At 40.2% G+C, this 12,845-nt stretch overlaps 1 protein-coding gene across 2 annotated transcripts in view; it reads left to right on the forward strand.

The window, feature by feature from the left end:
* Window positions 1-2,009: 2,009 nt before the first annotated feature.
* LOC103288286 (disintegrin and metalloproteinase domain-containing protein 2) overlaps window positions 2,010-12,845 on the forward strand; it is a 60,563-nt gene continuing 49,727 nt past the window's right edge. For both annotated transcript variants that reach the window (XM_054720310.1, XM_054720311.1), the window contains exons 1-4: window positions 2,010-2,083; window positions 2,679-2,755; window positions 5,378-5,433; window positions 11,843-11,921. In XM_054720310.1, the coding sequence (XP_054576285.1) occupies window positions 2,026-2,083; window positions 2,679-2,755; window positions 5,378-5,433; window positions 11,843-11,921 (270 nt within the window). In that variant the 5' untranslated portion in view covers window positions 2,010-2,025. The remainder of the gene's footprint in view (window positions 2,084-2,678; window positions 2,756-5,377; window positions 5,434-11,842; window positions 11,922-12,845) is intronic.

The raw sequence follows: 12,845 nt of genomic DNA on the forward strand, positions 1-12,845 counted from the left end.
TTAGGTGTTGATCAGGCTGGCAAGGGAGTGGTTAGGGGGTGATCAGGCTGGCAGGCAGAAGCGGTTAGGGGCAATCTGGCAGGCAGGCAGGCGAGTTGTTGGGAGCCAGCAGTCCTGGATTTTTGAGAGGGATATCCGACTGCCCGTTTAGGCCCAATCCCAGTGTAAACAGGCAGCCGGACATCCTCGATGGGTCCCAGATTGGAGAGGGTGCAGGCTGGGCTGAGGGACACCCCCACCCCATGCATAAATTTTGTGCACCAAGCCTCTAGTTATAAATAACTGGCCAATACATCTAAGTAGTTAATGTAGACATTTCATCACAAAGAAAAAGAGACTATCTGAATACTTTTTAAAAATTGTATTCATAGGTAAGAAGAAATCCAACTCTCTCAAAGAGAAAATTCTAAGTCTAAATTGCTCCATTTCCAAATTATAAAAAACATAAATAAAGAATTATTCAAATCATAGTAACTCTTTCAAAGAATAAAGAAAGCGATAATACTTCCCAATATTTTAATGAAACCATCATCTATTTGATACAAAATTTGATAATACATGACAATAAAAATTACAGACAAATATTTCTTATATATATTGATGCAAAAATCCTAAACAAAATGCTGCTAAATCAATCCAGCAAAATTTAAACAGGATAATACATCATAACCAAATAAGGTATATTCTAGGAATACAAGTTTGTTTCAACACTGGAAAAACAATAATTTTAATTCACAATATTAACAGAAAATGGAGAAAACTATATGGTCATTTCAATTTATAAAATTCAATATCCATGGCAGGATACATATAAAAATTCCAGCAAATTGATAAAAAGGTAAATTACTAAATATAAATATGAATCTATAAAAACGCATTGAAAATAGGCCTTGGTATAGAAGATATTTGCAATTATTATATTTAACAAAGGAATCAAATCTAGACCACATTACTAGCTTTTACATATAATAAGAAAGAGACAAGGCCACTCAATTTAAAAATGGACCAACGTCTCAAATAGGCATGTACAAAAGAAGCTATGTAAATGGTCAATAAACATATAAAACTGTTATTGTTAACTTAATAATTAAAAATTAACTTAATTAGCAATGATGAAATATAAATTAAAACCAAAATGCAGGACATCTATAGGTCCACCAACATGAATAAAACGGAAAATACTACAGGCATTGATGTAAAGTGTAATTCTCAGCATGTAAAACACTTTGGAAGTAGCCACTAAGATCACAGTCTGTGATCAGGCAACTTCACTTTAGTAATATACTCAATAAAAATTCATATGTTCACCATATGACATGTATAAGAAAGAAAATAACCAACTATGATTTTTAATAGCCACAACTCTAAGTGAACCATATTTTAACAATAAAATGGAAAAACAGACGGTGTTATATTCATTCAATGTGTAATAGTGCCAGCAAAACAAACAAACAAAAAAACTACTGCTATTTACAACATGTTTGGAAAGTATAGTCATTATAATGAAAGATCTCAAACATTAAAGAGTACATGGCGATTTCTTCCATTCATGTGGAGTTCCAAAGCAGACAAAACGAATCTATTCTGTTAGAAGTAATGATTGTCAGGGGACAATTTGGGGGCATTGGTGGCTCTACATTTTATTTCTTAATCTAAGTAGGTGCTAATTACACCTGCTGATTCACTTGAATATTAGTGGAGCTATGCGCCTGTGATTTGTGGAAAATAATATATGTATGTATAACTTCAGTTCACTTAAGTATATGAATCTTCCTGTTCATTAGCTAACATCTGGAAGTGATTCTGCTGTGTGTTTGTTTGTTTTGCCCCCAAAGAGGCGTCCAAATGAGTCAAAACCTCCTACTGCCTGGATTCAGGGGCCAAGACCGCCCACATTCCACAGATCACAGCGCGTTCCCTCCCATCTTTGCTCTGCCGGGTTCTCCTCGGGTTCTCCTCGCGCTTCCAACCGCCTTTTGCCAAGGCAACTGCCATTACTGCGGTGGGGATACGGGACATCTAGCCATGCTGAGGTTTCTGTTTCTGCTCATGGGGCTCATCGGGCTCCAGACAGACAGTAGTTGTAAGTACACTATCCCCTGGGCCCGCCCCTCTGACCTGTCAGGAAGGTCAGCTTTCCTCTGGGTTTCCTCGGAGGGGCTGGCTATCTCTGGGAAAGGGCTTTGTTGTGGGGGCTCCCACTCTGTGAGCACCAGTCCACTCCCACATTGCCACCTTCCCCAGACAACATCCACATTGTTCGCCAGGGGGCTTTCCCATTCATCTTGGGACCATGGGGGGGGGGGGGAGGAAGGGGGCGGGATGGGGGAGGGGAGATGCCATGCAAGGCTTGAGTGAATGCCTCAGGGTTAGTGTATTATAAACTGCTCTGCATTTTTTACCCCTGGACATTGTCATTGGAAGGTCAAAAGGACCCAAGTTTATATGTACTGAGAATGCTTGCTCCTATTGCCCCAGAATTACCGTGCACAGGTCAGTATTCCTATCTCAATAAACCTCTTCCTCTTTAGAAAGTCTTGTAATTCCAGAAAGACTACAGATTGAGGGTATTGAAAATGATAGCCAAAATAAGTGGCGGTGTACAGACTATGATGACTTTAGAGGAGGAGACATGAGGTAATGTGTGTTGCTCTAACAAAACATTTTGCATCTTACAGATTCTGAACTACTACCTGTGCAAATTATAATTCCGGAGAAAAAACGCTCAATATCAAGAGATGGAGTTGAATCAAATGTAATTAAGCACTAATCTTTCTTCAGAATCTAAAAACAATGTGACTATTACATTCTTGAGAAGTAAATCTGGCATATTTTATCCATGCACACTTGCTAAATTTTATATTTATACCCAATTTTTCTTGACAAAAAAAATCCCACAAAAACATCCTTTTGAAAATGAGCCTAGGTTAATAATGTTTCATAGACATATTGTGCGGTGATGTTTATTATCAAAGCCCCAAGTCCCATCTTCTAAATTTGTTTCCTCCTTGAGCGTTTGAATAATCATTGACCTGATCCATCCAGAGGTTCTTTCCTCACTCTCTCAACAGGCTAAATTTGGAGGAAATTGTTGTTGTTAAGTAAGCCTAAGGATTCCTTACGTGGGATGACGATCTTTTGATTTAATGAAGTGTTATGTGATGATTTTTAAAAAATTTTATTGCAAATATGTTCATCATTAAGATTGTTTTTTTATGCCATTTAGGTTCTTTTTGGTCCAATGTCTTTTTCTTTGAAATAATTGGATTTGTATCTCTTTTACTAATTTCTAGAATTATTTCTAAAGAAGTGAAAAGTGTTTTTTGATACACCCAACCTTAATTTTCTTTCTAGTTGAATAATAAATGTTCTGGTAAATTGAATGCAAATATTTCTTAGCAACTACCCACTTGTCACCCTAATGGAGATAATACAACCTTAAAATATTCAATATACCATTTTAAAAGAAATGTATATTTATGAGAATTTTTAATTTAATTAAAGTAGACATTAAATTTCTCTTTCATGGAAAAGGAGGTGAAGACATTTAGCAGTATTTTAAAAGTTTTATTTTTACACAAAAAATATATGCAATTGTTTGGTTATATTAGAAACATACACAGATGTATTAAGAGGGCAATATCTTAAACCAATCATTACTAGATTAAATATAAATAAAATAAAATAAGATTGGCAGAAAAAAATAACTTTTCTGCACCTGTCAAATTTATGAGGAACAAAATTTAACTATTTAAATTTTGCACCGGGCCTCTAGTAATCCTATCTAAGAAAAGAGTAATATGCAAATTGACCATCACTCCAACACACAAGATGACAGCCCCCATGTGGTCAAAGATGGCCACCCCCATGTGGACACAAGATGGCCACCACAAGATGGCCAGCACAAGATGGCCAGCAGGGGAGGGCATTTGGGAGGACAAGGCCTGCAGGGGAGGACAGATAAGGGTGACCAGGCTGGCAGGGGAGGGCAGTTAAGGGCAATTGGGCTGGCAGGAGAGCAGTTAGTCATTGATCAGGCTGTCAGGGAGTGGTTAGGGGTGATCAGGCAGACAGGCAGAAGTGGTTAGGGGCAATCAGGCAGACAGGCAGGCGAGCAGTTGAAAGTCAGCAGTCCTGTTTTGTGAGAGGGCTGTCCGATTAACGGTTTAGGCCCGATCCTACCTGGATCGAGCCTAAACAGGCAGTCAGACATCCCTCGATGGGTACCAGAATGGAGAGGGTGCAGGCTGGGCCTGAGGGACACCACTCCCCGTGCATGAATTTTGTGCACAGGCCTCTAGTTAATAAATAAAGATCAGCCCTGCTGGCATGGCTCAGTGGTTGAGTGTTAACCTATGAACCAGGAGGTCATGTTTCAATTTCTCAGTCAGGTCACATGCTCAGGTTGCAGGCTGGATACCCAATGTGGAGCATACAGGAGAGCAGCCAATCAACAATTATCTCTCATTAGTGATGTTTCTCTCTCTCTCCTCTCTCTCTCTCTCTCTCTCTCTCTCTCTCTCTCTCTCTCTCTCTCTCTCTTTCTCTCTCCCCCCACCCTTGATTTCTCTCTGAAATCAATTAAAATATATATTTTTTAAAAACCATAGGAGAAATTTCCATTTTTAAAAATAACTGAATGGAAATTCTAAATGTTAAATAATATGAAAGTAAAAAAAAAAAAAAAATCAAGAATCAACAGTAGACCAGACAGCTGAAGAGACTCAAGTAGATTCAACATAAAAATAGCTTAAGGAAAAAAAAAAAGAATAGAATTAGAGGGTCAAGTGTAGAATAATTGGAATTCCTGAAAAAACAAAAAACAAACAAACAAACAAAAAACCTGAAGAGATTGTATTAAACATATATTAACTGTGAAATGATTTTAAAAGAATCCTTAGATCAAGTACCACATCACATAGTATATAAAAATCAAGTAACATCTTGACAGTGAAATCAGAATACCAAAGCCAAGAAGACATCTTAAAGGCAGCCAGACATCAAATATCATCTATGTTGAAATTAGTAGTACACTGATAGACTCTCAAAGTCAACAATGGGGATGAGAATCCAATGAAATTAAAGCTTTAATTGTCTGACTTTAAATAAATTTGCATTGAAGAGTAATTTACCCAAATGAAATATCCTTCAGAAATTAAGATTCATTAATAATTTTCAGATATTAAGAGAAGAAAATGGTTAAAACAATGTACTTAAGCATGCAGAAATTGAAATACATCAATATTAAATTATATTTTCTTTTTATTGTAGTAGTGTGTTTTAGAGTGCAATTATTGTCAATATAAAATGATAGTTTTCCCTTTTAATATTCTTCTCACTTTGCTTTGTGTGTTTTTTTAATATACGCTCCTACTAGGTGTCTTACAACATTGTAATCGATGGGAAAACATATACTGTGAACCTGATGCAAAAGTAGGTGATCTACATTATTTTACTACCTGTCTTTGTTCTATTTATAATCATATATATAATAAAGAGGTAATATGCTAATTGGTCCTAACAGTATCACAGACATGACCAGGCTGTGCACACACAGGAGCTGGTGGGCGGGGACGGGGGTGGAGACTTACACCACTGGGACATGAGGCTGTCTCAGGGGGTGGCCTCCCCTGGTGGAGGCATGCGCAGGCTTGCTGCGCCGCCTGGCCCGGAGTGGGCATCAGGATGGGGGTGGGGCCTTGGTGGAGAGCTCTCAGCACTCCTGTACTGGAGCTGAAGGTGCAGAGAGGAAGGGAGAGAACATAGGCAGTTAGGGGGTTTAGGCCAGGAGGAGAGTGCAGATAGGCAGTTAGGGAGATCAGGCCAGGAGGTGAGAGCAGTTAGAGGGATCAAGCTGGCAGGGGAGAGCAATTAGGAAGTTAGGGAGATCAGGGCAGGAAGAGAGAGCAGTTAGGGCCATCAGGCTGGCAGGGGAGCAGTTAGGGGCATCTGGCAGGCAGATGAGCGCTTAGGAGCCAATGGTTCTGGATTGTGAGAGGGATCCCAGATTGGAGAATGTGCAGGCCAGGCTGAGGTCCCCCCCACCCACCGTGCATGAATTTTGTGCACTGGGCCACTACTCTATAATAATAAAAGCATAATATGCTAATTGACCAGACATCCTTCCAGATGACTTTCTGGACAAAGCCAGGGCTGTGAGGGAAGACTGGGTCCCAGATGCCAGAGGGAAGCCGGTGCTAGCATCTGGGGGAAGGAAGGCCTACTCTTGCATTAATCTCATGAATTGGGTCTCTAGTCATTTATACTTATTCAGAATGTCATTATTTTGCATTTGTAAATGTTTCAAGTTACTGGCTTTTCATTGTCTTTTATTTTATCCTTTAAAAAATCTTAAAGTTTATATAGTAAATCTTGAATTTATATACTAAACAACCTGAATCCACAGTGTAAGCTCCCACCTTTCTCCTTCCTGTTGAACCAGATTTCTGTTTTGGTTATCCATGTTGTTTCATAGGGGATGAATTTTGATGATTTTCTATCTTTATCAAAACTTGATGACTTGTTTTTTAGCTTCTTTATATTCAATTTTATTCGAAAGAACATAGAGGATTTTCAGGTGAAAAGAATAGTGGTAATTTTTTAGAGTTTACATGCAATGTCAGAATGTCTTACAGACTTAGAATGTAATTGTAATTAGCCAAATTCAATTCCATGCCAGCTAATAAATTTGGGGAAAATAAGCACAAAATACTAAGGAATAAAGAAACATCAAAATTTTAATGGTCCTTTTTTAAATGATAAGAATAATCTTTCAAAAATAATGATAGGCAGAAGTCTGCAAGTGACATCCTATATAATAAAGAGGTAATATGCCAGTTGACCCTTACACCCTCACAAGATGGCTGTCTACAACCAGGCCAGCAGGGGGATTAGTGAGGGCTGACTGAACAGCAGGCTGTGTAGGACGACCAGGCCAGCATGGGGGTTAGTGAGGAACAACCAAATGACTGAACAAACAGGCTGCATGGGGTGACCAGGACAGCAGTGGGGGCAGTTGGGGGCAACAAAGCCTGCAGGAGGGGGGAAGTTAGGGGCAACTCGGCCAGCAAGGCGGGGGCAGTAAGAGGTGAATGGGCAGACAGGCAGGTGAGCAATTAGGAACCAGCAGTCTAGGATTGTGAAAGGGATGTCTGATTGCCGGTTTAGGCCTGATCCTGGGCAGTTGGACATTATCCAAGGGGTCCCGAATTGGAGAAGGTGCTGGCTGGGCTGAGGGAACTCCCCCACAACCGTGCATGAATTTTGTGCACCAGGTCTCTAGTTACCAAATTTAAAAAGAGAGAGAGAGGGGTATGTGTACCATTTCTAGAATTCATAGTAGCAATCTTTTCATACATTATAAACCTTGGAAAATATTGTTTTATGTAAAATGGATGATATCAGTTTGAAGGAAGACTCAAAATTACTTCTTCCTAAGGAAAAAAAAATGCTACATTTTTGCAAGAGATATATTGGGAAAATCCAGATAGAATCTTACAGTCAGCCACTATTTTGGAATGCCAAGTGATGCCCATGAGAGTGAGCCAGTGGTCATGCCTAAAGCATCCTATGAATAACTATCAGTATCACAAGCACAATATTTATTGAATGTTTAATATATTGTGAAATATCAAAGTATAATTGCTTAGAAATATAAGAAGACCTGAATTAAAATTCAGTAATAGCCCTAGTCAGTTTCACTAAGTATATAGAGCATGGGCCTGTGGACTGAAGGGTCCTGGGTTCAATTCTGATCTAGGGCACATGCCCAGGTTTCAGGCTCTATCCCCAGTAGGGGGCATGCAGGAGGCAGCTGAATAATGATTCTCATCATTTATGTTTTTCTCTCTCCCTCTCTTTCCCTTCCTCTCTGAAATAAATAAAAATGTATATTAAAAATAATGCAGTAATAGTATTTGGTTTCTTTAGCTCTTTCTTATATTAGAAAAAAAGGTATAGAATATATAGTAATATAATTAATGATGATGTAGTAATTCATGAATCTATTTTTTATATTATACCATGTCTCCTCTCTCAAATTTTTTGTTATACATCCTTTTACTCTTCTTTCAGTAGTTTCTCTAGATTAAGATATTAATGCCTGAGTTATTGTATCTAAAAAACACTTTTACTTTTACCAATTACCCTATATTCTTAAATCATTAAAAAATTTTTTTGTTTGTTAATCCTCATCCGAGGATATTTTTCCATTGATTTTTAGGGAGAGTGGAAGAGAGGGAAAGACAGAGAGAAACATTAATGTGATAAAAACACATATCGATATGTGGTTGCCTCCTACATGAGCCCTGACCAGGGATGGGGCTGGGGAAGAGCCTGCAACCAAGGTATGTGCCCTTGACTGGAACTGAACCCGGGACCCTTTGGTCTGCAGCCTGACACTATTCACTGAGCTAAGCCGGCTATGGCAATCATTTAACTTTTTTATTCCAGTTGCCTTTTCTACCTATCATTTTTTTTAATGTATCATAATCCTGCTTACTTTTAAACCCCAATGAGAGATTACTATTATTTTTAATAAAGTCAATATTATTTTATATCCTATATAATAAAAGCCTAGTTCTCGCCACGCCATCACGCGATGCCTTCATGTGACATCATCACAAGATGGCTACCACAAGATGGTTGCCACAAGATGGCCAGCAGTGAAGGGCAGTTGGGGGCCAACAGTCCTGAGGGGAGGGCAATTGGGAGTGATTGGGCCAGCAGGGGAGGGCAGTTGGAGGCAATTAGGCTGGCAGGGGAGGGCAGTTGGGGGCTAGATCAGGTCAGTAGGGGAGGGCAGTTGGGGATGATCAGGCAGTCAGGGGAGGGGAATTGGGGATGATCAGGCCAGCAAGGGAGGGCAGTTGGGAGCAGTTAGGCATCAATTAGGCTGGCAGGGGAGCAGTTAGGAGGCGATTAGGCTGGCAGGGAGAAGCGGTTAGGTACAATCAGGCGGACAGGCAGGTGAGTGGTTAGGAGCCAGCAGTCCTGGATTGTGAGAGGGATGTCCGACTGCCGGTTTACGCCCAATCCCACAGGTGGGCCTAAACCGGCAGTTGAACATACCCCAAGGGGTACAAGATTGGAGAAGGTGCAGGCTGGGCTGAGGGACAACCCCTCCCCCGACCCCCGTGTGCATGAATTTTGTGCACCGGGCCTCTAGTTTGCTGGAACAAATTTTAGGGCGTCTTTTTAAAAAAATGACCTTATTCTTTAAAATTATCATTTCATTGTTCTGGCTTTCTTCATTTCTATTGACAAGTAGCAATCAATCTTATTGGTCTTACTTTAATGGTAACATCTTTTTTTTCTTGATACTTTGAAAGTTTTATTTTAGTCTTGATTAGTCTTTTAAAATATATTTAGGTGTTATTTTTTCTTTTATCATGTTTAAATTACATAAAATATATTCAGTAATTCTGTATTGTCAATTTAAAAATTTTAAGTTTACTTAGCTCTTTGGCCTCTCTGTGTGGCATCAAAATTTGGCAGATGATTTTACAGGAAAAGATTATGTTTTGATGCATTTCAATGTATAATATTTTTATTCCATGCCTGTATGACTCCAAAAGTCCTGCTTGTTTCTAGGCTTCCAAATAGTGGCTTCCTCCCTGGGGCAAACATGGACATTTGTATTCTTTCTTTTTTCTGCCACAAAACAGTGCCTGCATATCACCTGCTAAATTTCTTTACAGTTTTCAACTCAGAATTGTTATTTTCTCTGGAGTCCCACCTCTCCATGGGTCATTTTCTTTTGTTATACAAGAAGACAAAAATGTTCACTCTGCTTGTCAGTGGCTTGGTTCTTGGACCTGTTTTAATGAATCCAGACTGCCATGGCAGTCACAATCTTTATGTTATACTTGTGTGGGAAAATGAAAACGGGATACCTACACCTATCTTTCTCTTTATAGAGCCTTTTAAACATATTTTATCATTTATAAATAATATACTTTAATCTGGGATGTACATCTAATCTGTTAAATTGATGTCATATTAGTTCAGTTTTTATTGACCATTTGCTACTTTCTAGATATTTTTCTAAGTGCTTGAGATGCATTAGTAAACAAAATGAATCTGAATCTCTGAGTTCATATGGTTAGTAGATGATTCTAATAATGATATCCTATCTAATAATAGAGTAACATGCAAATTACCATCACTCCGCTATGCCCACGATTGGGCGGCGGGAGGCTGGGGGGCGAGACTTGGGGTGGCCTATCCGGCCATTGAGAGGCGTGGATCCGCTGCCACTGAGGGGGGCTACCCTGCTGTTGAGAGGCGCAGGGGGCGGGAGTCCCACCCCCTGCGCCTCTCAACGGCCAGATCCGAGGCCGCTGAGGGGGCCTGCCGCGGACACCCGGCTGTGCCTCTCAACGGCAGGGTAGCCAGGTGTCCACCGAAGCCTCCCTCAGCAGCCATTGAGAGGCACAGGGGGCGGGACTCCCGCCCCCTGCGCCTCTCAACAGCAGGGTAGCCCCCCTCAGCCGCTGCGGACCATCAAAAGCATGGGAGCTTATTTATTACTAGAGGCCCAGTGCATGATTGAATCATGCACATGTAGGGTCCCCTACACGCTTTCGCTTTTCGCGGTGGAGCTGGGTGCCTGTCTGCTCCGGCACCAGGCCTTTCAGAAGCCTCTAGTAATAAATAAGCAGATAGGAAGAGTGTTAAAATATTTAAGCAAAACTACAGAGAAAATTAAAAATATCTTTTGGAAATCTAGTGCTTGATAATTGGGAAATTTGCATTTTTTTAAATAAACGTATTAATATAAGCCTCCCTGAGAAGATATATAAAGAAAGACTTGAAGTAAATAAGACAATGAGCCATGCTGAAGAACATACCAGGGATAACTTGTATAAATACCATATTTTCCGGCGTATAAGACAACTGGGTGTATAGAAGATTTTCCTGGGTTAAAAAGTCGTCTTATAAGCCGGGAAATATGATACCCTGAGACAAAAGCTTGCCTGTTGTATTAAAAACAAAAATGCTAGAAGGACAGTGTGACAGTAAAGTGTAAAGTGTGTGAGGGGAGAAATGGCAAATAGGATCTTTGAGTAAAATGAGAACAAAATCAGAGAATCTCTCTCTCTCACTTGTTAACCTACTTATTTATAATAAATAAATTATATATAAAGGCCTAAGCGATCATTATGACCAAATGACCAGAATGACCAGAATGACTGGTAGACCAGTTGCTATGATGCACCTGACCACCAGGGAGCAGACGCTCCAGCCAAGAGCTTCCCCCTGGTGTCAGTGCACTCCCACAGCCAACCTCCCGCAGCTGGCCAACCACCGGTGGTCCCTCCCCCCATCCCTTCCCCTGCTGGCAGGCCCCAATTGGCCTACCTCCCTGACGTCGTGGTGGCACAGAAGTGAGGGAATGAGGAGGGGTAGGCGGGGAACCTCATGGTGGTGGGGCACCGACAGAGGCATCAGCATCCAGTATCTGTTCTTTCTGTGCCTGGCCCGGAGACTGTCGCCTTCTCTCCCGACCCTGCCAGGGCCTTTGGGCCCCAGGTTGGGATAAGGAGCTGGGGGTGGATGGCAGTGGATTCAGCCCCATTCCCGAGGGACTGAGGGCTGGTTCCCTCCTTGGGGCCGGCGACCAACCTGCCACATTCCCTCCCCATCCCACCCCCTGGCCTGTAGGCCCAGATTGGCCAGCCCTGATTGGCCTGGCCCCTATTGGCCCTGATCACCAGCCAGGCCTAGGGATCCCACCTGTGCACAAATTCGTGCACTGGGCCTCTAGTAACAAAATTAATATATTTTAAAAATAAAAGCTTAGGAAACAAATTTTTCATTAAACACCCTCTCTATTTTGCAGAGCTTTCTTGCCTCCTAGTTTTAGAGTTTATGGTTATAATGGCACAGGATATATGAAGCCTTTTGAACAGCAGATTCAGGTATGAATTTTAGTGTCTGTTTTACCTTTATTAGGTGAGTTTCTATGATCACCTTTCTTAGTGTCTGCTTGTTGCTGGAGTACAAAGAGTTGAAGTTATGTTTGTTTTGGTATGAATTTAACCATTTATTTTTTATGTGTATATTCAGTAAACCTTATTAAACAGATGATTATCCAAACCAAAAATGATTCTGATGTTTTTAAGCTATTATTTAATGATGATATACATATGTGCTTGTATGGCCAACGGGTTGACTATGTTGTTACGTACTTTAAATGAAAAAGCATGACTTATGTTAGGAAAGCTAAATCAGGGAAGAAAAGGAGAATTCAAATACTTTTCTGAAGTATTTTCAGGGACCTAGTGAATACATATGGAATTGGAAGCACATTTAGGAATGTATTAAATTTTCATTGTATAATGTCTATAGTTCTTTAAATATATTTTTATTGATTTCAGAGAGGAAGGGAGAAGGAGAGATAGATAAAAACATCAAAGATGAGAGAGAATCATTGATCTGCTGCCTCCTGCATGCCCTCCACTGGGGTTCCAGTCTGCAACCTTGGCATGTGCCCTGACAAATTCAATGCTCAACCACTGTGCCATGCTAGCCAGGCATGTCAATAGTTTATTGAAAGAATAATAGAGAAGTGTTCATAGAATTGCATGAATTACCCATGCCTGAAATGCCATTTTTATTTTTACCTTTGCCCTGTCCTATCAATTCCTGTTGTTTTTTTCCATTTGCATTACTGCTTTCTATGTGGAGAATCTACTAATAATCTGAAATTAAAGCATTTTTTATAGAGATGAAGATTTTAACAGAAAAAATAATAGATGTGAATAATTGCTTTACATTTTGCTGAACATACTGGGCAAATATATGTGAGTTATATATGGAATAGTCCGTACAGATGTTTAATA

This window comes from Eptesicus fuscus, chromosome 8 (assembly GCF_027574615.1).
Source record: "Eptesicus fuscus isolate TK198812 chromosome 8, DD_ASM_mEF_20220401, whole genome shotgun sequence".
Lineage (NCBI taxonomy): Eukaryota > Metazoa > Chordata > Mammalia > Chiroptera > Vespertilionidae > Eptesicus > Eptesicus fuscus.